General features: G+C 44.5%; 1 protein-coding gene across 3 annotated transcripts in view; it reads right to left on the bottom strand.

The window, feature by feature from the left end:
- Positions 1–745: 745 nt before the first annotated feature.
- Positions 746–27,863, bottom strand: part of LOC140391834 (cullin-5) — a 119,698-nt gene continuing 92,580 nt past the window's right edge. For all 3 annotated transcript variants that reach the window (XM_072476777.1, XM_072476778.1, XM_072476779.1), the window contains 3 exons: positions 9,804–9,922; positions 6,722–6,845; positions 746–5,422 (listed from right to left, as the gene is read on the bottom strand). In XM_072476777.1, the coding sequence (XP_072332878.1) occupies positions 5,228–5,422; positions 6,722–6,845; positions 9,804–9,922 (438 nt within the window). In that variant the 3' untranslated portion in view covers positions 746–5,227. The remainder of the gene's footprint in view (positions 5,423–6,721; positions 6,846–9,803; positions 9,923–27,863) is intronic.

Below are 27,863 nucleotides of genomic sequence, written 5' to 3'. Positions count from 1 at the left end.
AAGGGGGTCGGCTCAAGGGTTCACCAGGCGGTGGCAACCGTTCGTCGAATACCTCGCAGAAAGATAGATGGAATGGAAAAAAGGCAGCAGCAGCAGCCCAGGATCGGGGGGGGGGGGGGGGGGGGGGAGAGGAGGAACCAGAAGGACTCTCAGGGTTGTTAATATATACTGTATAATATGTATAGGTCGTTGCGACAGATAATTATATATTGGACTGTTAAATTATATTTTTGGAGAGTGTTACTTGTGATAAGGCAGTTGCCAATTAGGGTTAGTTTTCATTTTTGTTATTTATTATTTATTCATTTTTTGTTTATAAAATAGGTCATTGTTATTTGTGTTGTTATAATATTGTGTAAAGGATGCACAATGTACTGTGTTGGTTGACCAAAAATTTTCAATAAAATATTTATAAAAATTTTTTTTTACATGAATATGAAATGATAAATACAGGCTGGACGCTTTTTGTATCTTATCAGGCAAAATTCCCTTTCATATGTCCTTCTAGTTACAATATTTATGATCAAGCCTTTAAAGTTCGATGTCCACATTGTCATATACACAAATGGTGGAAATTTAGTGCAGACAAGTGAATAAAGATCACCCCTTTTACAAGTAGGACAACAGAAAATCTGATTTTTTTTTAAGGATACATATCAAACTGAGTTGGAAGAAAAAGAGTACTTTAATTTGCATCTGTACTGTAGTGTCTTAATTACATAATTGATTATATAAAACGCACATGGAGGTTTTATATTGCACTTTTATTTTGCTGGAAAATAAATTATGCAACTTAAAAAATAAAAATTCAAAAATAATGTAGTACATCAAAATAGTTTGATCAGGCTGCTATGTAGAAACTGCTACCATTCAAAAATTGTACAGCATCATAACCTTGGTATGTAGTGGCACACAATTCAACTTGTAAATATTAATTGTAAAGTAAAACCTATCAATTCAACTTTGCGTAACACTCCAGGCTTTACTTAGTGTATATTACAGGAAGGCTTCCAAGTCTTCAACATCTTACAATAATATGTAAAATATGCAACAGCTTATATATAACTAGGGTAACAAATGTTCACAATTTATTGGTGACCTCAATATACAGCTCCACATGAAAAATCATCCGTGCAAGTCCAAGTTTCTTCAGCATTTTGTGTACAATAAATTTTCAAAGTGAGTAAATAAATCTTCTCAATATAATGGAAAAACTCACTTTTCATCGTCGTTTTCAAAACTTTTAAAAAGATGGTTTCTGGGGTATTACAAATGATCCAAATACTGAGGATTTGTGAAATATTTAAACTAGTTATTCAACGACTTGTATTTAAGTTAAACAAGTTACAATCAGTTGTCTTTTTCTTGGATTTTATTTATATGCAGGAAAAAAAGTTAGTCAATTACACTCACTGATACTGCAGGGAGCAAAAGAAAGGCCTCAGGGCAGATCTAAGGTCCCGTTAAAAAGAACACAAATTAAAGATTCTGTGGACACATAAATGGAAGACTTCAAACGTAATTTTAATATCTATTACCATTAAATTGCAGTTTGATAAAACAATTTTTCTAAGTCACAATTCTAAATTGTTGACTAGTTCCATATAAAATGATTCTTATTCCATTTGAATAAAACTAATAATTCTAATATTTCCCATGTTTTCTCTACCAGGCAGTGTTACAAGATCCATATACACATCTTTATTCAATGAAGTGAAACTGTGTGCAGTTACATGGTGCATGCCGTTTCTGGGGTTTTCATAAGAGCATGCAATTTGTTGTTATACTAACTTACTCTGTATTAAATCACAACAATCTGGTCACATAATCAAGATTAATTTTGCTTTTTATTAAAATATTTATTCAGGACCTCCTCCCAGATCATTGTGATTAGATCCAGAACTAGACATTGATTTTCTCCACATTTGGTATTTGGTTGGCATTGAAGAACTGAATCAGTACGCAAATATTTTTCCAAGTTCTCATCTAGCAACAGGAACAAATACTGGGATCAGCAAAGGTTGTATGCATCCCTTTTTCCGACTTCACTCCATCTATGCATATTTTTTCTTTCCTGCAGCTGCTCATCTCAGTGCACTAAAAGGATTGAACATGTTTCAAACTGAGAATTCATGATCCTCATATTCAATTACTGCAGGTACATAATGCATTTTACAAATAATAATACACCATATAGGGAGAGAATGCCTAGGTACTTAACAAAAACCACAACCTGAAAAGGTATTCAAATTTTATCATCTCAAATATTAAGGATCAGGTTTTGCAGGAAGGAAATGGAAATTACTCACCAAAATGTTCTTGTATGCATACATGTCACATGTACAATCATCAGTGCCCAGCACAAACTGCAGTAATTTTAGAGCTAGCTAATAATTATTCTCACCCAATTTTTCTCCCCATCTAGTCATTGATTCCTTGCTGCAGTATGGCTCCATGGATTTTAGTTGCCCTCCCGTACCTTGCTCAAGTGACCATTATTCACGCCTGAATTTTTGCCAATGAAGTGGCTGGTTGTTCAACTGAAGCTGGCACCATGCTGAGCCCAGATGTCCCCCAAGATCTAATTAATGCACACTTTGAGCAGGAGTCACCAGGTAACAGTCGCGAGTAGGAATCCTGGTTTATATTCCCCTCAGCTTTGGGGAGCTAAGAGCTGCTGCTGTCCTGGCTGAGGTCAGCTAACTTCTTGCCAAGGCCAGCAACTGAATCTTTGACCTTTACAGTCTACGTGGCCCAGCTACTCATCTAGACACAGGAAGACCAGAACTTAATCTGAAATAGCATTTCTTAATAAGTATATATATAATATATATATATATATATATATTATATATATATTTTTAGCCAAGTCTTATCAATTATCTCTGAATTGAAAGGTGACATTGTTGACAGCATCACTACAAGCTGACTGGCAAAATATGTTCAAAGAGCTTTGGTTCAGAATCAAAATTTACTGCTGACCATTGTCACCAATTTTCAACACACACAAAAAGGTCTCTAAAAGGAATGGTATTTAAACGTGAACAACCTAACATTTAATTTATTTTACCACCTCCACACTAAATCAATTTGACAATTTTCCCAATTCCCAGAATATACAGTACCATGAATTCCAAGCAGCCTATTACCACGTTAACTAGATAAAACCTTTGAAAAGCTGCAGCCTTTGCCCGCCCAATCCATCTGAACCAAATTTCTGACATCAACACTCTCCTTAGTTTAAGAGTGTAGGGCATTCTACTTAGACCCTAGACCGTGCTACAAATTTAGCCAGTGTAACTCCTCAGTCAGTTCATTTGGGGAGGTCCTTACAGAACAGTCCATTTTGCCTCTCCCATAGTACGAAGACAGGAGAAACCTATCCCTAAAGAGAAAGGACCGGCTGAAGTGCTATCAGCACATAGAATTCCAACTAAGGTGTCTAGAATTATGATACATTTTGCTATCTAATTGAATAAAATTGTAAAAATATAACTGGAGCCACATTTATGAGCAAGTCAGGTAATATAGATATTTTCAGCTGTGTCAGTATGTTGCTAACTGTTTGTGGGGCACTGAAGATTTAAAAATAAAAAGTTAAGAGTATTTATTGCATGCATACATGCAAGGGTGGTTGCCAAAATATATATATATATTTTCAATTAGAGATGACAACATTTTGTAAAAGGTGATCCAATTTTCTAAGCTGGTGCCAAGCATTGGATCACCTACTGCAAGTAGTAAACTGCTGTCTCAGAACCACTAAATCCTATAGACAGTTCCATTAATCAGTTTTGTGTGCAAACAACCACCATCACAAAAGCAGATGCAGTCAGTCTGTTACTATTTCTCCTCTTCTGCCCAACATTTTTCAGACAATTTTCATCTAGGCCTGACTTCCAGCAAAGAAACTTGTGTAGGGGCAGATTACCAACAACTCCACCAACAATACCAGTCTGAGAGATTGGATGCAAGGACCTAAAATGGACTATTGGTTTCTCATCTTCAAATTATTTTTTTTCTCTTCTGAAGGCATCGATTCTTGATGGAATACTCTTCCACTGGAGCTGACAGCACCACTGTTCTTCACCAAAATGGTTATTTGACTGTACAGGGTATTGCAACTAAGCCTCATCCTGTTCTCACCCACTGTATTCTTTCTAGATGGAAATAGTGTGTAACAGTCAGGAACAGAAACCTTGCCCCATTTTCCTAGTCCAGGAAACGATAAAACAATATTTTAATTCTACATTTTACCACTTACACTGAAAGAAATGTAATTTCATACAAATGGTTATCTATACCAAGGTTCTCAGCTGTCTCAGAACCATGCAGGATGTCAGGCCAATTATTGTAACGGATTCTCTTGTTGAGAAAACCTAACAGCACAGCCTGTGAACAAAACCTGGTACCCTATGGTTTGTATGGCTTGGTACAATGATGGAAGAGCAATAAGTCTTCAGGGAAACTTCCAAATATAGTTTATATATCATTTCCTCGCCTTTGTTGTAACCTTTCCTAACTTAAGGTATTCCACTGGGACAGCAGAAAGAGTGAAACGTTGATCCCAACTGTCACAGGCCTGAGTGACCAGCTTGAATGACAAACAACCTCCGAATTCAGGTTGCAACCAGTTAATTAAAATAGTATTAGAATTACTCGATATGGACAACGCCTTTTGACATGACCATGTCAGCCAAGCCCAACCGTGAACCACCAAAGCCAGAGTAATATTAAACATTTCAAGTGTGCAACAGGTTACAAAAATCGTATCAGGCCAGTCTGTACTAAATGACAGCACCTGGTATCTTCAGAAAACTGCTGCTCCTAACACTATTTTGTAATATAAAATGACTCAAGTATTTTCTCCAGTGCATGAAAATTTAAAGTCCTATATTCACTGGTTTAATTGTGTCTGGAAAAAATATATATTTAACTCTGATACAGAACAAGTGAAAATAGGGCCAAAGAAAGCATAGCAGGTTCTCATGAATTCTGTACTCCCACAAAACAGCATGCTGTCAAAAGTGAACTACACAAAGGCAGGTAAATGCTAAGTGGATGAAACTGGTAAATATTATTCATCTGTCGTACAGTAAGGCAGGGACTTAATAATGCAACTGAATAAATCTTTGAATTGTAGTCATTCTTCAGCTACCTCTTTCAAAGTCTGCAATGACAAAATAGGACTCTTTCCAATTTCTGGCATTGTTCTCTTACACAGTCACTATGCCATATATATGAAAGTGTTTATGTCCGACTCATCCCTTCTAATATATTTGTGCTCTATCAGCCATTCAATTTGTTCTTTGATCATTTTTTTCTGCGGCAAAAACATATTTTTCAGTATTTCTACAAGTTCTGTCTGAAGTTGAGCATTTGTGATTTTTTTCCGCATCTTCATGATTTGTATGATTGCTTCCTAGAAATTAAAACAAAAGGGAATCAAAACGTCAAACTGAAAATCAATTTACATAATAGCTGCTGACATTTTCCAATTTTATTTAAAAATTAAAATTTTTAAATTAAAAAAAAATATAGAGCCTCATCAGTAAATCACAATCCACAGCTAATTTATCAAAAGAAGAGGAATACCCTAATAAACTGGTTAGTGACCAAATATTGATGTTTGCATTTCCCAGATGTTTTGGCCAATTTTTGACTACCTGTAGAATGTGAATTTCCTTAATTAGCAAAAGTTCTGAAATTGTTTATTTCCTCAAGTCTAGCCACCAGTGAACATTGCACACTTTCAATGGAGTTTGGGGTGGGGGATGCATTGACAGTAATCAGACTCTCTACACAAGCTCAGCAATGCAGACAGAAGACCTGTGCACAGCTAAGAAATCTACTAACGGAAATGCAAGTTTTACATTAAAAAAAAAAAATCGTGCTCTCTGGTGTTACATAGCTCAAAAGTTTAGAATGTTTGGTGCCAATTTTACATTGCAGGGGCCATGGGTTTCTTAAGCTGCTTTGAGAACTGGCAGGGGTGGGAGGCTGAAGCACAAAGGGCAAATCGTCTGCCAATTTGGGAATCTGTTTTTTAAACATGCTTTGAACCAAGTAGATGAATCTGTTCATTCAGATCTATAAAGTTCTAAAAGCTTGCAATAGCTTTGCAAGGCTCCCTGCTGGGATTGCAAAGGCAAAGAAAATCCTTTGCATTATAACGTACAAATGTTAACAATATTGAAGTTAATTACAACAAATATTAAATAGTTCAATGTTAGCCAGGGAGGTGGGATGGGAATTTTCAGAAATGGGAGGAGAAGGGGATTAAGACACTAAAAGATTTGTTTCTTAGGGGTTGGTTTGCAGGATTGAAGGAGCTGGAAGCGAAGTATGGGCTGGAGCAGGGGGAAATGTTTAGATACATGCAGGTTCGAGATTTTGTCAGAAAGGAGATAGAGCTTCCCAGTGGAGCCGGCCTCCACATTGCTGGAGGAGGTGCTGACGACAGGGGGACTGGAGAAGTGGGTAGTGACAGCGGTTTACCAGAAACGTCACAGTCATCTCACTCAATTAATTTAAATAGTCGGAAAATCATGCACAATGTGTGCACCCAAATCTCCAGCTGCTAATGGACAAGGCGCCCTGCTGGGAATGCAAAGGCAAAAAAATCCCTTGTATTACAACATACAAATGTTAACTATTAATAAAGTTCATCACAACAAATATTAAAGAGCCAGCAAACAGCAAAATACTCATTAAAATATACCTGCGTGCGTAATATTCGCAGCTGGACTATTCCTTCATTTTCTTCTTCTCTCATTCTTTCTGTGGTTAGCTGTAATCTTCCAATTAAATTAATTTTTCCCCGCTTCTGAACTTTGCTGTTCTTGCTGGAAGAAAGGAATGCATGTTATTGAGTATGTTTTTTTGATAGTGGAGAAGAAGGCGTCTGATTTAAAAAAAAAAAAAATGTTAAACAAGTAATCATGGAAAATCAGTAGTATCGATATGAAGCTACTTGAATTAATCTATTGCTAATTTTTAAAAATATGGTAATGTTTTCAATTCTGGTGAAACTATACAAATTGCTACATCCAGAGCTTCATTTCAACCCAAACCCATATGAGAAGAACATTGGTTTACTCGCAAACTGCAGCCGGAGGCAGATAATTCCCCTCCACACCCTTCCCCATTCCACCCTACCCAGTTAGTCAATTTACACAGTACAGAGGACAGCCCATCAGAAGAAAACCAAGCATGCTTTGGGGATAAACAAGAAAACTGGTGCTTATTCCAGGCCACCTGCCACCAGTTAATTGTCACATAGGTCATACACCAAGATTCTGATGCATGCTGCACCACACCTGAACAGGGCAAGTCAAAGTTTATCAACTCACAAAACGAAAAGCAGGCAACAGTTCAATATGATTGATTTATGTATCATGGACCGCCTAATATCTGTCCTAAATTTCCCTCTCACAAGATGGGGCCCTTTCTCCCCCTGCTCTCCCCATCCATCACTTTTCAGTTTGCAATATTCTAGATTTGCCTTTCTAATACAGTAGATGTAGTCTTATGTATCTCCAGAGTGTGGCAGTTACACCCTTTCAACGCTGATAACCTTAAATTTCCCTACTTCCCCCACCCTAAATGAAATTGGTATGGGTTTTAAACTTGATTTGTTTGTACTCGTGCAAATTTGCAGGGTTGATGGTAAAACGTCTGCGTTCGCTGTCATTACCCCTCTGAATTTGACCACAATGTCAGGATTTAGCTCAAACACATATAAGCCAGGAAATCCTGAAGTTGTAATCTTTCATTCATTTTTTCTCAGGCCATGCTGTAGAACCCACTAACCCTGAGCCAGTAACCAGCAAAATCATGTGATCTTTTTAAGAGTTTCAAGTTTTCCACTATCATACTGTTGTTAGAAACCCCATAAAAAGTTGAGCCTTCTTCAATGATATGTAACTGGGATTTTAAAGTTAATACAAGTACTAACTACAGTTGAACAACTGATGGAGTGTTGTTAAATTATAATTTTAAATTATTTAAAATCAATCCTAAGTTTTTAACAAGGTTGTTTCACATATTTCAGTTTCCATCTTCACCCCAATCTTTATTTTGCTCTTATGTTTTTTAAAATAGTGATTTGATTTTTGGTGCATTTCATTTATTGATTGACTAAGAATATTTTAATGTGGTTGGCTGCTTGGCAACTTGACCTCATTGCAGCTTGACAGTGGAATAATCATCTGCTCATCAAGAAAGTAAAATTTCTTACCAGAGATTATTAGATCTCTCAGCGAGGTTTCTTTTGATGCCAGATCACAAAATTTGAGTCAGTGAATCTCTGAACCCAAGTTTAAACTTAACTAAACTTAAGAATTCAAGCACCAAGTCTGGTAGCACTTCACTCAGTACTTCCTTTGATCCTAGCATAATAAGTGCCCACTCCATCCTATCCTTTAACCAACTTCATAATCATTCCATAATTGCAAAAGTTCCCACCACTTTAAACCTTTTTTGGAAGTCAACACATACCATGATTTAGGATTTTCCAGTTTACACGACCATCACTTCTTCAATAAAGTCGAAGGTTGGTCAGATATGATCTGCTCATTAACTTAATTCCTGTATTTAATCATGCTAAACCAATTTTATTGCTCTTAAATCAATACCATAAAATAATCTAACAACGTTGATTATCACCTTCTTAAAATTGGCCTGTTTCTGAACTGAGATTTTTCAATTCCATCAAATGATAGTTAATACCCCCAAAATGTCACCCTTTGACTCCATTTGTTCTTTAGAATAAATGTCATCCACACAGAATTTATTTTATGCTGTCTGGGTCTTGCATCTCAATTGTCAGTCATTCATTTGACTTGAGTTATAATTTTCTTTGGGGAAAAGTGGATAAGGACGTTTCTTATAGATTCCCTAATAAATATTTACAAGTAATAATTTATGGTAGCTACTGTATGCATATCCTGTTTCAGTACTATAAATATCCTTGTGTCCTCACCTCTTATGACACATACAGGACTGAAATAATTTCCTACCATTGTCTTGCATCTGTCACTATGCCCGCTTAACAGATTGACCTTTACCTTCCCAATACCCTTTTAACATATTTCTACATATTGCCATGCTTGTTTCAGAGAATCACTTCAACTTTCTTCCTATAGAATATTTAGAGCCACTTTTTGACTTATTCCACTCTAATTAACTTGCTGTTGAATGGCACCTGCTAATATTAATTACATATTTACCCTGCAGCAGCATGCCCTTTTATTTTGTTAGTTCATGGGATGTGTGTTCCTGGCAAGATGAGCATTTATTGCCTTTAAAAAGTGTCCCACTCTCTTTTGAAATATTGTTGAATAAATGTCCCCCAGCCAATCTGTTTAAGCTGCTCTTCATTTTCTTTCCTCTTGTTCTCTCCCAAGTCAAATATACCATCAGCAAATGTTCTATCTTAACTGAATTATAAAGTTAGTTTTCTGGTCGCCACAATCTGGTACCATTTTCATAAAGTTGAGCTGACATCCATTTGCCAGAGAGGAAATTACAGCCTGCACTCTACATTGGTTTTTCTGGATATAAATCGATCAAGTCTCAAAAGTTTAACAAATTTACACACCACTTCTCTCTCTGGGTGCAACACAAAAGATTATCATTTTGAATATCACAAATCAATTTCTGAAAGCTGTAAGAGGGCAAATGAGAATGCAATGAAAGATGCAATGAAAAAAAATCCAACTGTTGAAAAATTGAGGTTTGGGGAAGTTACAGTTCTAATATCTAAAAATAAACATTTAAAAAACACAAATTTCAATACTTACATTAAAGAAAAGTCCTGGTTAACTGAGAAAAGAGTGCCTTCTGTGAAATCTTTGGGAGAGCTGACCTGAGGTTCATGAAGTAAAACCTGACGTTTCAATTTTGGAAAAGCTACAAGTGACTTTTGGAACAAAAACAGGACACGTTAAGATTCATGGTCTCAATGTAATTACATTTATTGTACAAAACTAACTTGCAATTGTTTAGTATCTTGTTCTACAGAGATGAAGATAGCCAGTAATAATAATAATCTTTATTATTGTCACAAGTAGACTTACATTAACACTGCAATGAAGTCACTGTGAAAAGCTTGTAGTCGCCACACTCGGGCGCCTCTTCGGGTACACAGACGGAGAATTCAGCATGTCCAATTCAACTAACATCGCCTCTTTCGGGACTTATGGGAGGAGACCTGAGCACCCGGAGGGCAGCACGGTAGCACAGTGGTTAGCACAATTGCTTCACAGCTCCAGGGTCCCAGGTTCGATTCTTGGCTTAGGTCACTGTCTGTGTGGAGTCTGCACGTTCTCCGTGTCTGCGTGGGTTTCCTACGGGTGCTCCGGTTTCCTCCCACAGTCCAAAGATGTGCAGGTTAGGTGGATTGGCCACGCTAAATTGCCCTTAGTGTCCAAAAAGGTTAGGTAGGGTTACTAGGTTACGAGGATAGGTTGGAAGTGTGGGCTTAAGTGGGGTGCTCTTTCCAAGGACCGGTGCAGACTCGATAGGCCAAATGACCTCCTTCTGCATTGTACATTCTATGATTCCATGAAACCCACACAGACACTGGGAGAACGTGTAGACTCCGCACAGACAGTGACCCAAGCCGGGAATCAAACCTGGGACCCTGGTGCTTTGAAGCAACAGTGCTAACCACTGTGCTACCGTGTCGCCTAATATAGAGTAGATAAATGAAGTATGGTCATCAAAGTTTTTTTTTTAAAAAACTAGAAGCGTCTAAAATTGGAGAGGGTTTTAAGGAGAAGATTCAAAAACATGCTTAAAGGCACTGCCATTGAAGGTGGAGCATGATCAGAGTCAGCGTGGTTTTATGAACTAAATCGTGTTTGCTTGGGGTCTTTGAAGATGTAACAAGCAAAGTAGATAATGGGCCCTGTAGATGTAGTGTATGTTAGACGTTTTAGCTGCTGAGAAATGAAGAGTCTAAAGTTCTTGTTCCTTTTCACCAAACACCATTTATTTAACTTCCACAGCCTCTTCACAATACTCTTAACAACACACCACCTGACAGAGGCCACCTGAAGCCCCTTTACATATCAGTGTCAATTAATGGATACTTAACATAAATGAGACAACTAATTGCAATGTCTCTTAACCCATTACTTAACAGTCTCCCCTTCCTTGGAGAAAAAAAAATTAGGTGAAAACAAAATTTCAAGAAACTCAAAAACACACACAATGTTGTTGGGACGAGAAAGAAAAAAAAAGTCACAGAAACAAGCGCACTTCATTAACAATATCCAAACGTTTCTGTGAACTTGCCCCTCTTTTCGTAAAACAGTTCGACAGTTGATAGCTCCTGTCGACCCATTTAATTTGTGTTATTTCCCCTCTGTCCAACATCTGCTTCAAACTTGCGATGTCTATCCGTAACCTCTTTTCATTGACATTTTTTGTAGAGTGCACATTTTCCCACAGGGATTTATTGTCAATGTGACAGTCAATAGGTATATTACCCAAATCCCCATATCTCTGTCAATATCATACTTATATAAAAAGCCATATCCACTTTTTAGTTATTAGTTTAACGTCTCAGCAGCCAAAGTGCTTTTTACCACTCTCCTTACTTTCTTTGTTTCCCACACAAGTGGGCAACATTTACCATTGTTCCCCAAATGGAAAATTATAAAACCTCCTGCGCTTGAAACCCCATCACATAAATTTGCGTAGGACGCATCACTATAAACTATGAGTTTCAAGTGCTTAAGGTCACCTAAAACCGAGAACTTTAAAACACACTCCTGCATTTTTAGTCTGGCCAATGCTTTATTTGCTCTTATTATGTCTTCCACTTTGGGATCATTCACTTTTGTACTCAACTCTAAGACATCAAAACTCACATCCGGTCTAGTCTGTCTACCTAACCAGTTCAGTTGCCCAATTAAACTTCGCAGTTGCTCTTTTTCTATCTTTGAAACCATTGCGTCTTTTTGTGAAACTCTAATTGCTATTGGGGTGATGCTTTCCAAATAAGATTGCTGACGTAAAGTTGCCCCTAACTTAGTCTGTCCAATTTCCAGTCCAATATATTTAAATGCACCGGAAGCCTGACTTCCAACCCCAAATTCTTTCCTCAAACCAGAGATTACAACAGCTTCAAATTCACTAGTCCCACTCCACAAAAAATCGTCGACATGCATCATAAAAATGACAGAAAGATTTCCTTTATAGTGCCAGTAAAACATTGCAGGATGTGCTTTCAACTGGCAACAGCCTAACTTTAACAAAACTGACCTTACCGAAAAATACCAGACTCTAGATGCATCATTTAATCCATATACACATTTGTTCAACTTCCAGAGTACCCCTTCTGTGTTAGCTGCTTCTTTAGGAGGACGGAGAAAAATGTCTCTCTGGAGCTGATGCCCCTGCAAAAAGGCAGCTTTTATATCTATAGACTTGCATTCCCATGCCTTTGTGGCTAATAGAGCCAAGAAGATCTTTAAAATAACCTTTCCTGCTGTAGGTGAATCTACCCTTAAATCCTGATCTTCTAAGTTTTCTTCAAATCCCCTTGCCACGAGCCTGGCCTTTGCCTTATAAGTTCCATCCGGAAGAACCTTTTCCATGCAAATCCATCTGTGGGATAGAGCTCTTTGTCCCCTATCCGGTACTTCCGTGTATACCCCAAATTTATTTGAAGCCACCAAAATCTCACGTGCATGTGGGCTTCTACTCCTATTAGTATTTGTAGTCTTACTCATGTTCTGAGATCTTGACAAACTACGTCGCCTCTCCCGCCTGGTATCTTGTTCTGTACTGCTACTGCTTGATCTTTCCCTTCTGCTGTGGGATGTCCTTTCAATAGTTCTCGACCTTTTCCTGCGGACCTGTTCACTATCCGATGTACTATCTGAACTGGTACTGCGTTTCTGTGCCCTCCATTTTTGAACTTCATTTTCCCAATCCATTCTCTTGACTCCTTCCCCTGAATGCTGTACATTCAACCAATGTTTATACTTTCCAGTGGCCTTCCCTGCTCTACTAATAACAGTTGCATCCTTCCATTGACTAGACCCTTCAGGCAAGTATGTCACTTTTGTACCAACTTTTGGCAGTTGCCCTTTCGGAAAAATGGCCTGTTTTAATTCATCAGAAGTGTTGTGTTCCTCCACAGAAACCCTGTCTATATCAGTTAGTTGGTCCTCATAGTTCTGTAACACATGCGAACCAGATGACTCTGGTTCCTCGTCATGTCTGTCTGCTCTGTCTAAATTTGAAAATTTGTAATCTGTACCCATTATCCTTGATGAATGGATCCTAACAGTTTGATTACCATGTTGCAAAATAATTGTTTTGCCATCTGTGCCTATAATCTTCCCTGGGCCTTTCCATTGATTAGAATTGTCTCTCTTAAAGTATATCATGTCTCCTTGCTGAAAAACGGCATCTGATGGCCGTACGTTATGTCTTAAAGCTCTGCGAATTCTTTCAGGGGCTTCTGCTTCCAAAAAAGCTTTTCTACTGCTATGTAATGCATTTAAATGTTCAGCAAAACCAGAGCTAATTGTAGTCCCCTCCCAAGCTGGAGGCTGGTCATCCAAAATGGACGGAATTTTAGGATTTTTACCAAACACCAATTGATAAGGACTATAGCCCCCAACCATCTGCAATGAATTCTTTGCATGTACTGCCCATGCTAAAGCTGAATTTAGCATGCAATTTGGTCGATCTGCCAAAATTTTACGAAGCATGTCATCGATGACAGCATTTCTTTCACAGACACCATTACTAAATGGGTTTTCTGCAGCCGTATTCATAACTCTGATATTCACGTTTTCACACATATCCCTAAACTCATCATTAGCAAATTCTCCCCCATTGTCCGTAAGGAATTTTGCTGGTGGACCCATTCCTGTCCCTATCCATTTTTCCACGATTTGATCCAGAATTACTCTTTTCTTTACTTCGTACAATCGTTGATTGATTAAATCTGGTTGCTAAATCTACAAAATGCAAAATAAATATATTATTTGCTTTATCCCAGATCTTAAGGTCAATGTCGCTAAAATCCCTGGCCAAAGGTAGGGTTACTATCGGTCATGCTGGTGTCCTTCTGTACTTCCTACAAACTTCACAGCGGTCACTAACCTGTTCTTTTTTTAAAAAAAATATTTTATTGAAATTTTTCGAACAAAAATTTGTCCCCGTTTTTACAACTCAACAAGGGATTATACATTAACTGGTAAATAACATTTAAATAATATAGTGAATTTACAACAAAAACTAAAAAGGAAAAACAAATAGCAAAAACACAGAATAGTGCTCCCCCCACCTCCTCCTCCCTGGGTTGCTGCTGCTGTCATTTCTATCTTTTCATTATCGTTCCGCGAGATAGTCAAGGGACGGTTGCCACCGCCTGGAGAACCCCTGAGCCGATCCTCTCAACGCAAATTTTATTCGTTCCAATCTTATGAACCCTGCCATGTCGTTTATCCAGGCCTCCACGCCCGGGGGCTTCGCTTCCTTCCACGAGTAGAATCCTACGCCGGGCTACTAGGGTCGCAAAGGCCAAAATATCGGCCTCTTTCGCCTCCTGCACTCCCGGTTCTTCTGCAACCCCAAATATAGCTAACCCCCAGCCTGGCTTGACCCGGACCTTCACCACCTTTGAAATTACCCTTGCCACACACCCCCAGAAATCATGCAGTGCCGGACAAGACCAGAACATGTGTGTGTGGTTCGCCGAGCTTCCTGAGCACCTCCCACACCTGTTCTCGACCCCGAAAAACCTGCTCAGTCTTGCTCCCGTCATATGTGCTCTATGTAGAACCTTAAATTGAATCAGGCTAAGCCTGGCACACGAGGACGAGGAATTTACCCTATTTAGGGCATCCGACCATAGCCCCTCCTCAATCTCTTCCCCCAGTTCTTCTTCCCATTTTCCCTTCAGCTCCTCTATCATCGACTCCCCCTCGTCCCTCATGTCCCGGTATATTTCGGACACTTTGCCCTCTCCAACCCATGCCCCCGAAATCACTATCTTGGATCCCCTGCGTCGGGAGCTGCGGAAATTCCCTCACCTGTTGCCTCGTAAATGCCCTCACTTGCATGTATCGGAAGGCGTTCCCTGGGGGCAACTTATATTTTTCTTCTAGCGCTCCCAGACTTGCAAACATCCCGTCTATAAACAGGTCCCTCAGCTTCCTAATTACTGCTCGCTGCCAACACTGGAACCCCCCATCCATCCTCCCTGGGATAAACCTTTGGTTATTCCTTATCGGGGACCACACCGAGGCACCCGTCACTCCCCTGTGTCGCCTCCACTGCCCCCAGATCCTCAAGGTTGCCACCACCACTGGGTTTGTGGTGTACCTTTTCAGGGAGAACGGCAGCGGCGCCGTCACAAGCGCTTTTAGGCTCGTTCCCTTACAGGACGCCATCTCCAGCTTCTTCCATGGTGCTCCCTCTTCGTCCCTCATCCACTTACAGACCATCAACACATTGGCGGCCCAATAGTAGTCGCTCAAACTCGGCAGCGCCAGTCCCCCTCTGTCCCTACTGCGCTGCAGGAACCCCCTCTTTACTCTCGGGGTCTTTCCTGCCCACACAAAGCTCGTAATGCTCCTATCTATTTTTTAAAAAAAGGCCTTTGTGATCAGAATGGAGAGGCACTGAAACACGAAAAGAAACCTCGGGAGGACCACCATGTTAACTGCTTGCACTCTGCCCGCCAGCGACAGTGGCACCATATCCCACCTCTTAAAGTCCTCCTCCATCTGCTCCACCAGTCGCGTCAGGTTAAGTCTATGCAGGGTTCCCCAGTTCCTGGCCACCTGGATCCCCAGGTATCGGAAGTTCCTTACCACTCTCCTCAGCGGCAGAGCATCTATCCCCCTACTCTGTTCCCCAGGGTGCATTACAAAGAGCTCACTCTTCCCCATGTTTAGTTTGTATCCCGAGAACTCTCCAAACTCCCTAAGTATCTGCATTACCTCTGGCATCCCCTCTACCGGGTCCGCAACGTATAGCAGTAGATCATCTGCGTAGAGCGACACTCAGTGTTCCCCTCCCCCTCTAAGCACCCCCCTCCACTTCTTAGAATCCCTCAGCGCTATGGCCAGTGGTTCAATTGCCAACGCGAACAGTAACGGGGACAGGGGACACCCTTGTCTTGTACCCCTATGTAGCCGAAAATACCCCGATCTTTGCTGGTTTGTGACTACGCTTGACATCGGGGCCCCATATAAGAGTCTGACCCATCTAATAAACCCCTCACCGAACCCAAACCTCTTCAGCACCTCCCACAGGTAGTCCCACTCCACCCTATCGAATGCCTTCTCTGCATCGCCGCCACTATCTCTGCCTCCCCCTCCAGTGGGGGCGTCATCATCACCCCCAGCAACCTTCGTACATTAACATTCAGTTGTCTCCCCTTTACAAACCCTGTCTGATCGTCATGCACCACCCCTGGGACGCATTCCTCTATCCTTGTCGCCATCACTTTGGCCAGCAGTTTGGCATCTACATTTAGGAGTGAGATAGGCCTGTATGACCCGCATTGCAGCGCGTCTTTATCTTGTTTCAGGATTAGCGATATCGTCGCCTCCGACATTGTTGGGGGTAGCATCCCTCTTTCCTTAGCCTCATTAAAAGGTTCTCGCCAAAAGCAGGGCCAACAGATCCATATACTTCCTGTAGAATTCCACCGGAAACCCGTCTGGTCCCGGGGCCTTCCCTGCCTGCATGTTCCCCAGTCCTTTAATCACCTCATCCACCTCGATTGGCGCCCCCAGACCTGCCACCTCCTGCCCCTTCACCTTCGGGAACCTCAGCTGGTCCAGAAAGTGTAGCATTCCTTCTTTTCCCCCCGGGGGTTGGGACTTATATAGCCACTCATAAAAGGTCTTGAACACCTCGTTCACTTTCCCTGCTCTCTGCTCCATATTTCCCGTTTCGTCCCTAACTCCCCCGATCTCTCTCGCCGGCATCCTCTTCCGAAGTTGATGGGCTAACTGTCGGCTCGCCTTTTCCACATACTCATATTGCATCCCCTGTGCCTTCCTCCACTGTGCCTCTGCCTTTCCCGTGGTCAGCAGGTCAAACTCCGTCTGTAGTCTTCGTCTTTCTCTGTATAGCCCTTCGTCTGGGGCCTCCGCATATTTTTTATCCACCCTCAAAATTTCCCCCACTAATCTCTCTCTTTGCCCTCTTGTTTCCCCTTGTGGGCTCTGGTGGAGATCAGCTCTCCTCTAACCATCGCCTTCAGCGCTTCCCATACTACCCCCACCTGAACCTCCCCATCGTCGTTGACCTCCAGGTATCGCTCAATACACCCCCTCACCCTTCCGCAGACCCCCTCATCCGCCAGTAGTCCCATATCTAGTCGCCAGAGTGGGCGCTGCTCCTTTTTTTTTCCCGAGTTCCAGATCCACCCAATGCGGGGCGTGGTCTGAAACGGCTATGGCCGAGTACTCCGTTCCTGCCACTTTCGGGATCAGTGCCCTTCCCAAAACGAAAAAGTCTATCCGGGAGTATACCTTATGGACGTGGGAGAAGAAAGAGAACTCTTTTTTAAAAAATCTAAATATATTTTATTAAAGTTTTTCGATCAAACAAAAATTTCCCATTTTACAACTTTGTAATAATATATACATTGATCGTTTTTTTAAATAAATAATATGCTAACTAATGGCAACTGCCAACAACAAAATAAGAAACAACAGAAATAATAACTAAAATAGTAACTTTGTGAAATCAAATATAAATAACTAATATATAAACACACACATAAAACCCCTGAAGACCCAAATGATCCCCCCCCCCCCTGGGTTGCTGCTGCTGCCTTTCCTATTTTCCCTTATCGCTCTGCGAGATAGTCGAGGAACGGTTGCCACCGCCCGGTGAACCCCTGAGCCGAACCTCTTAATGCATATTTTATCCGCTCCAGTTTTATAAACCCTGCCATGTCGTTGATCCAGGCCTCCACACCCGGGGGCTTAGCTTCTTTCCACATAAGTAGAATCCTTCGCCGGGCTACTAGGGATGCAAAGGCCAACACGTCGGCCTCTCTTGCCTCCTGCACTCCCGGCTCATCTGCAACCCCAAATATAGCCAACCCCCAGCTTGGTTTGACCCGGACCCCCACCACCTTCGAGATCACCATTGCCACACCCACCCAGAAGCCATGCAATACCGGACATGACCAAAACATGTGGGTGTGGTTCGCCGGGCTTCCCGCGCATCTCCCGCACCTATCCTCCACTCCAAAAAATCTACTCAGCCTTGCTCCCATCATATGTGCCCTGTGTAGAATCTGGAATTTTATCAGGCTGAGCCTGCACACGAGGACGAAGAGTTTACCCTACTTAGGGCATCTGCCCACAGCCCATCCTCAATCTCTTCCCCCAGCTCCTCCTCCCATTTTCCCTTCAGCTCCTCTACCATTGTCTCCCCCTCGTCTCTCATTTCCCTATATATATCTGACACCCTACCATCACCCACCCATGCCCCCGAAATCACTCTGTTCTGGATCTCTTGCGCCGGGAGCTGCGGAAATTCCCTCACCTGTTGCCTCACAAATGCCCTCACTTGCATATAGCGAAATGCATTCCCAGGTGGCAACCCATATTTTTCTGTCAGTGCTCCCAGTCTTTCCCTGTATAGCCCTTCATCTGGAGCCTCCGCATATTGCCTATCCACTCTCAAAATCTCCCCCAACAATCTCTCCCTTTCTTTACCCTCTTGTTTCCCCTTATGGAGATCAGCTCCCCTCTAACCACCGCCTTCAGCGCCTCCCAGACCACTCCCACCTGGACCTCTGCGTCATCATTGATCTCTAGGTACCTTTCAATACATCCCCTCACCCTTCCACATACCCCCTCGTCCGCCAACAGTCCCATATCTAATCTCCAGAGTGGGCGCTGCTCCTTTTCCTCTCCTACTTCCAGATCTACCCAATGTGGGGCATGATCTGAAATGTCTATAGCCGAATACTCCGTTCCTGCCACCTTCGGGATCAGCGCCCTTCCCAGGACAAAGAAGTCTATCCGGGAGTACACTTTGTGGACCTGGAGAAGAAGGAAAACTCTTTACTCCTTGTGGTCTAATAAATCTCCAGGGATCCACTCCTCCCATCTGCTCCATAAAGCCCTTAAGCACCTTGGCCGCTGCCGGCCTCCTCCCGGTCCTAGATCTGGACCGGTCCAGCCCTGGGTCCAGCACCGTGTTGAAGTCCCCCCCCCCCCCCCATTACCAACTTTCCCATCTCCAAGTCCGGGATGCGCCCCAACATACGCTTCATAAAGTTCGCATCATCCCAGTTCGGGGCATATACGTTCACCAGCACCACCGCCTCACCTTGCAATCTGCCACTCACCATCACGTATCTACCCCCACTGTGGTCTTTGCCTCAAACAATACCCGTTTCCCCACCAGTATTGCCACCCCTCTATTTTTCGCATCCAAGCCCGAGTGGAATACCTGTCCCACCCATCCTTTTCTTAATCTGACCTGATCCGCCAGTTTCAGGTGCGTCTCCTGAAGCATGACCACGTCTACCTTTAGCTTCTTTAGGTGCGCAAATACCCTTGCCCTCTTAATCGGCCCATTCAACCCTCTCACGTTCCACGTGATCAACCGGGTTGGGGGGCACTTTACCCCCCCCCACCCCTCGTCGACTAGCCATCCCCTTTTTTAGACCAGCTCCTCACCCGGTTCCCACGCACCCGCTTATCCCCCGGATGGTGCCCTCCCGTCCCGACCATCCCATCCCGTAACAGCTCCCCCTTCCCCTTAGCAGCAGCAACCCAGTTAACCCCCCCCGCCCCCCCCCAGATCCCTCTCTAGCTTAGTTGCTCCCCCCATATTGCTTCCGGAAGTCAGCAAACTCTGGCTGCCCTCGGCTTCCCCCGTTTATCCTTAGTCTCCCATTATGTGAGGCCCCCTCCTTCCTGCGTCCCCTTTTCCCGCCACAATTTCCATAGCGTGGGAACATAGCCCGCGCTTCCCTCTCGGCCCCACCCCTGATGGCGTAGCTCCCTCTCTCCTTCCCCCTCCCCTTCCCCACCGGTGCCCACATTTCTTCGTGTGTCCCCCCTTCGAGGGGAAAGAAAAGTTTCCTCCATCTGATTCACAGTCCTTTGCCACCACCTCGCTACTTCATTTCAAACACTCTCTCAAATCTAGTCCAACTCTTCAATAAATGTCCACGCCTCCTCTGTCGTCTCGAAGTAGTGGTGTTTACCCTGGTGTGTAACCCATAGTCTTGCCGGCTGCAACATTCCGAATTTCACTTTCCTCTTGTGGAGCACCGCCTTGGCCCGATTGAAACTCGCCCTCCTTCTCGCCACCTCCGCACTCCAATCCTGATACACGCAGATCACCGCGTTCTCCCACCTGCTGCTCCGTGTCTTTTTCGCCCATCTCAGGACCATCTCCCTGTCCTTGTAGCGGTGGAACCTCACCACTATTGCTCGAGGTATTTCTCCTGCCTTTGGTCGTCTCACGAGGACTCGGTACGCTCCCTCCACTTCCAGGGGGCCCGTCGGGGCCTCAGCTCCCATTAAGGTATGGAGCATTGTGCTCACATACGCCCCAACCTCCGCTCCCTCTGCCCCTTCGGGAAGACCCAAGATTCTTAAGTTCTTCCTCCTCGAGCTATTTTCCAGGGCTTCCAGTCTCTCCATACACCTCTTATGCAGTGCCTCGTGCGTCTCTGTCTTCAACACCAAGCCCTGTATCTCGTCCTCATTTTCGGCAGCTTTTGCCTTCACTCCACGGAGCTCCATCTCTTGGGTCTTCTGCGCCTCCTTTAACCCCTCAATCGCCTGCAGCATCGGCGCCAACACCTCCTTCTTGAGCTCCTCCACACATCGCCGGAGGAACTCCTGCTGTTCCAGGCCCCATACCAACTGGCCTCCCTCCACCGCCATCTTGCTTCTCACTTCCCTTCTTTGCCGCTGCTCCAGAGGATCCTCCGCAATCTGGCCACTATTATCTCTTCTATCCATTCACATCCGGGGGGACTCCCTTCTATGTTGCCTCACAGTGGGTTTAGCCTTCGAAAATTGCCGTTGGGGCTCCCGATAAGAGCCCAAAAGTCCGTTAAAACGGGAGGTGCCGAAACGTGCGACTTAGCTGGCCATCACCGCACCCGGAAGTCAAGAAAGAGCACTCTTTAGCCATCGGCCTGGCGAATCTCCACGGATCCACTCCCTCCATTTGTTCCATAAATCCCTTAAGCACCTTGGCCGCTGCTGGCCTTCTCCCGGTCCTGGATCTGGACCGGTCTAGCCCTGGATCCAGCACGGTGTTAAAATTCCCCCCCCCCCATTATCAAATTTCCCACCTCCAGGTCCGGGATACGTCCCAGCATTCGCTTCATAAATCCCGCGTCATCCAAATTCGGGGCATATACATTCACCAGCACAACCGCCTCGCCCTGCAGTCTGCACTCGCCATCACATATCTGCCCCACTATGTTCTTCGCCTCGAATGATACACGATTCCCCACCAATATTGCCACCCCTCTGTTTTTTGCGTCCAACCCGGAGTGGAATACCTGTCCCACCCATCCTTTTCTTAATCTAACCTGATCCGCCACCTTCAGGTGCGTCTCCTGGAGCATGACTACATCCGCCTTCAGTGTCTTTAAGTGCGCAAACACCCGTGCCCTCTTAATCGGCCCATTTAAGCCTCTCACATTACACGTGATCAGCCGGATTGGGGGGCCATTCACCCCCACCACCCCCCCCCCCCCTCACCGACTAGCCACCCCCTTTTTTAGGCCATCTCCTCATCCAGGTCCCACGCACCCGTCTGTCCCCCAGGCAGCGCCTTCCCGCCCCGACCACCTCATCTCTTACCAGCTCCCCCTTGCACTCAGCAGCAGCAACCCAGTTAATCCCCCCCCCCCCGCCCGCTAGATCCCCCTCTAGCTTGATTACTCCCCCCATATTGCTTCCGGAAGTCAGCTAACTCTGGCTGACCTCGGCTTCCCCCGTTCACTCTTTGACCTCCCTGCGTGTGGGGCTCCCTTCCTTCCTGTGCCCGTTTCCCGCTATAATTTCCATAGCGCGGGAAAATACCCACGCTTTCCTCTCGGCCCCGCCCCCTATGGCGCAGTTCCCTCATTCCCCTTCCCTGTCCCTTTTCCCACCGGCGCCCACATTTCTTCGTGTTTCCCCCCATTGGGGGGAGAAAAATTCCCCGTCCAACATTGCTGCACAATAGCCCTCCCCTCCCCACTTTACGTTTCTGTACCACCACCTCGCTGCTCCTCTCCAAACATCAAACTCTCAAATCTAGTCCAGTTTCTCTTCTTGGATGAATGTCCATGCCTCCTCCGCCGTCTCGAAGTAGTGGTGCTTGCCCTGATGCGTGACCCACAGTCGCGCTGGCTGCAGCATCCCAAATTTTATTTTCTTCCTATGGAGCACCGCCTTGGCCCGGTTAAAGCTCGCCCTCCTTCTCGCCACCTCCGCACTCCAGTCCTGACACACACGTATCACCGCATTCTCCCATTTGCTACTCCGTGCCTTCTTGGCCCAGCTCAGGACCATCTCTCTGTCCCTGTAGCGATGGAACTTCACCACTATTGCTCTTGGTGTTTCACCTGCCTTTGGTCTTCTCACGAGGACCCGGTACGCTCCCTCCACTTCCAGGGGGCCCGTTGGGGCCTCAGCTCCCATTAGTGTGTGGAGCATCGTGCTCACATAAGCCCCAACATCAGCTCCCTCTGCTCCTTCGGGGAGACCTAGAATCCGTAGGTTTTTCCTCCTCGAGCTGTTCTCCAGGGCTTCCAGCCTTTCTATGCACCTCTTGCGTAGTGCCTCGTGTGTCTCCGTTTTTACCACCAGGCCCTGTATCTCATCTTCATTCTCGGCTGCCTTTGCCTTCACTCCACGGAGCTCCATCGCCTGGACCTTTTGTGTTTCCTTCAGTCCCTCGATTGCCAGTAGCATCGGCGCCAGCACCTCTTTCTTGAGCTCCTCCACACATCGTCGGAGAAACTCCTGCTGGTCCGGGCCCCATACCATCTGGGCTCCATCCGCCGCCATCTTGCTTCTCCCTTCTCTTCTCTGCCGCTGCTCCAAAGGATCCTTCGCAATCTGGCCACTACCACCGCTCCTTTCCATACACACCCGGGGGGACTCCTTCCTTCGTCACCCCACACTGGGTTAGGTTGAAAAAAAATTCCGTTGGGGCTCCCGATAGGAGCCCAAAAGTCCGTTGGAACGGGAGGTGCCGAAACGTGCGGCTTAGCAGTGCATCACCGCAACCGGAGGTCCCACTAACCTGTTCTATCAGTTTAGTATAGTTGTCATCCCTTACCCCTGCATCCTTTAATAAATTTTTCAGCCTCCGAGGAGACGGATGTGCAAATTGCCTATGCAGTTTTAATACCACAAGCTTTTTAATCAGCTAAAGTCCCATTTTCAACTGCCATTAACACATCCTTAACCACACTACTTGAAAAATTATTTGTCAGTAATGGAATACAATAGTGTCCCGACTGTGTAAATTGTAAGTCCACCGTCTTTCCAAAAACTGTTGCCTTATCCTGTTACATATCCAGTTTCATGTGTGCTTTCTTCATCGATGGTCTGCTCAGAAGCAAAGGTATCTCACTTGATACAACATCCGTGCTAATGAAATGATTCACTCCGGCAATATTGCAAGGGATCACCCCTGTTTTCAGCGACTTCAGAGTATTATCATCCCCAAACCTGAAACTTGTGGAACTTTCAAATTCCTTAACCGTGTTACGATTTTCAGCATTCAAAGAGTCCAGGTAACATTTTAACCAGTCAATTCCACACACAGTAGATGTGCAGCCACTGTCCAATACAGCACAGTTGAAGGATTCTGCAACCAACACCCTCATTACCGGCGTAAAACTGCTTGTCAATAGGACAATGCCTTCTTTCTGGTCACTATCTTTTTCCTCTTCTGACTCTTCCGTGTCATGTGTCGCTTCAAACACTATCATGACGAGTTGGACAGTTGAAAGCATAATGGTATTGAGAGTCACATCGAAAACATTGATTTATCATGCCCCGTGCATTACTGGGGTTCATCTTCCTATTGTAGGTTCTAACTGGGTTTCTGTCTTCATAATTTCCTTGTCTCGGTCTCTGTCTATAGTCTTGAGCCCTGTTCGTAGCCATACGATTTCGCCATCCTGTTACTAGTGTGTCTTCCATATTCTGCCTTATTGCAGGCTGACCTATTTGGGTCATCAGAATCAAATGTTTCCCCAGAAACCTTTGGAAAGCTTTTGTCATCTGTTCGAATAAGGTATCCTTATCAGTACAAAGAACAAAGAACAAAGAAATGTACAGCACAGGAACAGGCCCTTCGGCCCTCCAAGCCCGTGCCGACCATGCTGCCCGACTAAACTACAATCTTCTACACTTCCTGGGTCCGTATCCTTCTATTCCCATCCTATTCATATATTTGTCAAGATGCCCCTTAAATGTCCCCATCGTCCCTGCTTCCACTACCTCCTCCGGTAGCGAGTTCCAGGCACCCACTACCCTCTGCGTAAAAAACTTGCCTCGTACATCTACTCTAAACCTTGCCCCTCTCACCTTAAACCTATGCCCCCTAGTAATTGACCTCTCTACCCTGGGGAAAAGCCTCTGACTATCCACTCTGTCTATGCCCCTCATAATTTTGTATACCTCTATCAGGTCTCCCCTCAACCTCCTTCGTTCCAGTGAGAACAAACCGAGTTTATTCAATCGCTCCTCATAGCTAATGCCCTCCATACCAGGCAACATTCTGGTAAATCTCTTCTGCACCCTCTCTAAAGCCTCCACATCCTTCTGGTAGTGTGGCGACCAGAATTGAACACTATACTCCAAGTGTGGCCTAACTAATGTTCTATACAGCTGCAACATGACTTGCCAATTCTTATACTCAATGCCCCGGCCAATGAAGGCAAGCATGCCGTATGCCTTCTTGACTACCTTCTCCACCTGTGTTGCCCCTTTCAATGACCTGTGGACCTGTACTCCTAGATCTCTTTGACTTTCAATACTCTTGAGGGTTCTACCATTCACTGTATATTCCCTACCTGCATTAGACCTTCCAAAATGCATTACCTCACATTTGTCCGGATTAAACTCCATCTGCCATCTCTCCGCCCAAGTCTCCAAACAATCTAAATCCTGCTGTATCCTCCGACAGTCCTCATTGCTATCCGCAATTCCACCAACCTTTGTGTCGTCTGCAAACTTACTAATCAGACCAGTTACATTTTCCTCCAAATCATTTATATATACTACAAAGAGCAAAGGTCCCAGCACTGATCCCTGTGGAACACCACTGGTCACAGCCCTCCAATTAGAAAAGCATCCCTCCATTGCTACTCTCTGCCTTCTATGGCCTAGCCAGTTCTGTATCCACCTTGCCAGCTCACCCCTGATCCCGTGTGACTTCACCTTTTGTACTAGTCTACCATGAGGGACCTTGTCAAAGGCCTTACTAAAGTCCATATAGACAACATCTACTGCCCTACCTGCATCAATCATCTTAGTGACCTCCTCGAAAAACTCTATCAAGTTAGTGAGACACGACCTCCCCTTCACAAAACCGTGCTGCCTCTCACTAATACGTCCATTTGCTTCCAAATGGGAGTAGATCCTGTCTCGAAGAATTCTCTCCAGTAATTTCCCTACCACTGAAGTAAGGCTCACCGGCCTGTAGTTCCCTGGATTATCCTTGCTACCCTTCTTAAACAGAGGAACAACATTGGCTATTCTCCAGTCCTCCGGGACATCCCCTGAAGACAGCGAGGATCCAAAGATTTCGGTCAAGGCCTCAGCAATTTCCTGTCCAGCCTCCTTCAGTATTCTGGGGTAGATCCCATCAGGCCCTGGGGACTTATCTACCTTCATATTTTTTAAGACACCCAACACCTCGTCTTTTTGGATCACAATGTGACCCAGGCTATCTACACCCCCTTCTCCAGACTCAACATCTACCAATTCCTTCTCTTTGGTGAATACTGATGCAAAGTATTCATTTAGTACCTCGCCCATTTCCTCTGGCTCCACACATAGATTCCCTTGCCTATCCTTCAGTGGGCCAACCCTTTCCCTGGCTACCCTCTTGCTTTTTATGTACGTGTAAAATGCCTTGGGATTTTCCTTAACCCTATTTGCCAATGACTTTTCGTGACCCCTTCTAGCCCTCCTGACTCCTTGCTTAAGTTCCTTCCTACTTTCCTTATATTCCACGCAGGCTTCGTCTGTTCCCAGCCTTTTAGCCCTGACAAATGCCTCCTTTTTCTTTTTGACGAGGCCTACAATATCACTCGTCATCCAAGGTTCCCGAAAATTGCCGTATTTATCTTTCTTCCTCACAGGAACATGCCGGTCCTGTATTCCTTTCAACTGCCACTTGAAAGCCTCCCACATGTCAGATGTTGATTTGCCCTCAAACATCCGCCCCCAATCTATGTTCTTCAGTTCCCGCCTAATATTGTTATAATTAGCCTTCCCCCAATTTAGCACATTCATCCTCGGACCACTCTTATCCTTGTCCACCAGTACTTTAAAACTTACTGAATTGTGGTCACTGTTACCGAAATGCTCCCCTACTGAAACATCTACCACCTGGCCGGGCTCATTCCCCAATACCAGGTCCAGTACCGCCCCTTCCCTAGTTGGACTGTCTACATATTGTTTTAAGAAGCCCTCCTGGATGCTCCTTACAAACTCCGCCCCGTCTAAGCCCCTGGCACTAAGTGAGTCCCAGTCAATATTGGGGAAGTTGAAGTCTCCCATCACCACAACCCTGTTGTTTTTACTCTTTTCCAAAATCTGTCTACCTATCTGCTCCTCTATCTCCCGCTGGCTGTTGGGAGGCCTGTAGTATACCCCCAACATTGTGACTGCACCCTTCTTATTCCTGATCTCTACCCATATAGCCTCACTGCCCTCTGAGGTGTCCTCTCGCAGTACAGCTGTGATATTCTCCCGAACAAGTAGCGCAACTCCGCCTCCCCTTTTACATCCCCCTCTATCCCGCCTGAAACATCTAAATCCTGGAACGTTTAGCTGCCAATCCTGCCCTTCCCTCAACCAGGTCTCTGTAATGGCAACAACATCATAGTTCCAAGTACTAATCCAAGCTCTAAGTTCATCTGCCTTACCCGTAATGCTCCTTGCATTAAAACATATGCACTTCAGGCCACCAGACCCGCTGTGTTCAGCAGCTTCTCCCCGTCTGCTCTGCCTCAGAGCCACACTGTCCCTATTCCCTAGTTCTCCCACAATGCTCTCACCTTCTGACCTATTGCTCCCGTGCCCACCCCCCTGCCATACTAGTTTAAATCCTCCCGTGTGACACTAGCAAACCTCGCGGCCAGGATATTTATGCCTCTCCGGTTTAGATGCAACCCGTCCTTCTTATACAGGTCACACCTGCCCCGGAAGAGCTCCCAGTGGTCCAGATAATGGAAACCCTCCCTCCTACACCAGCTGTTTAGCCATGTGTTTATCTGCTCTATCTTCCTATTTCTAGCCTCACTGGCACGTGGCACAGGGAGTAATCCCGAGATTACAACCCTCGAGGTCCTGTCTTTTAACTTTCTGCCTAGCTCCCTGAACTCCTGTTGCAGGACCTCATGCCCCTTCCTGCCTATGTCGTTAGTACCAATATGTACAACGACCTCTGCCTGTTTGCCCTCCCCCTTCAGGATTCCCTCTACCCGTTCGGAGACATCCTGGACCCTGGCACCAGGGAGGCAACATACCATCCTGGAGTCTCTTTCACGTCCACAGAAGCGCCTATCTGTGCCCCTGACTATAGAGTCCCCTATTACTATTACTTTTCTGCGCTTTGACCCTCCCTTCTGAACATCAGAGCCAGCC

This window comes from Scyliorhinus torazame, chromosome 15 (genome assembly GCF_047496885.1).
Source record: "Scyliorhinus torazame isolate Kashiwa2021f chromosome 15, sScyTor2.1, whole genome shotgun sequence".
NCBI classification, from domain to species: Eukaryota; Metazoa; Chordata; class Chondrichthyes; order Carcharhiniformes; family Scyliorhinidae; genus Scyliorhinus; species Scyliorhinus torazame.
The sequence above is the reverse complement of the archived record's forward strand: the minus strand, read 5'-3'. Positions and strand labels throughout refer to the sequence as shown.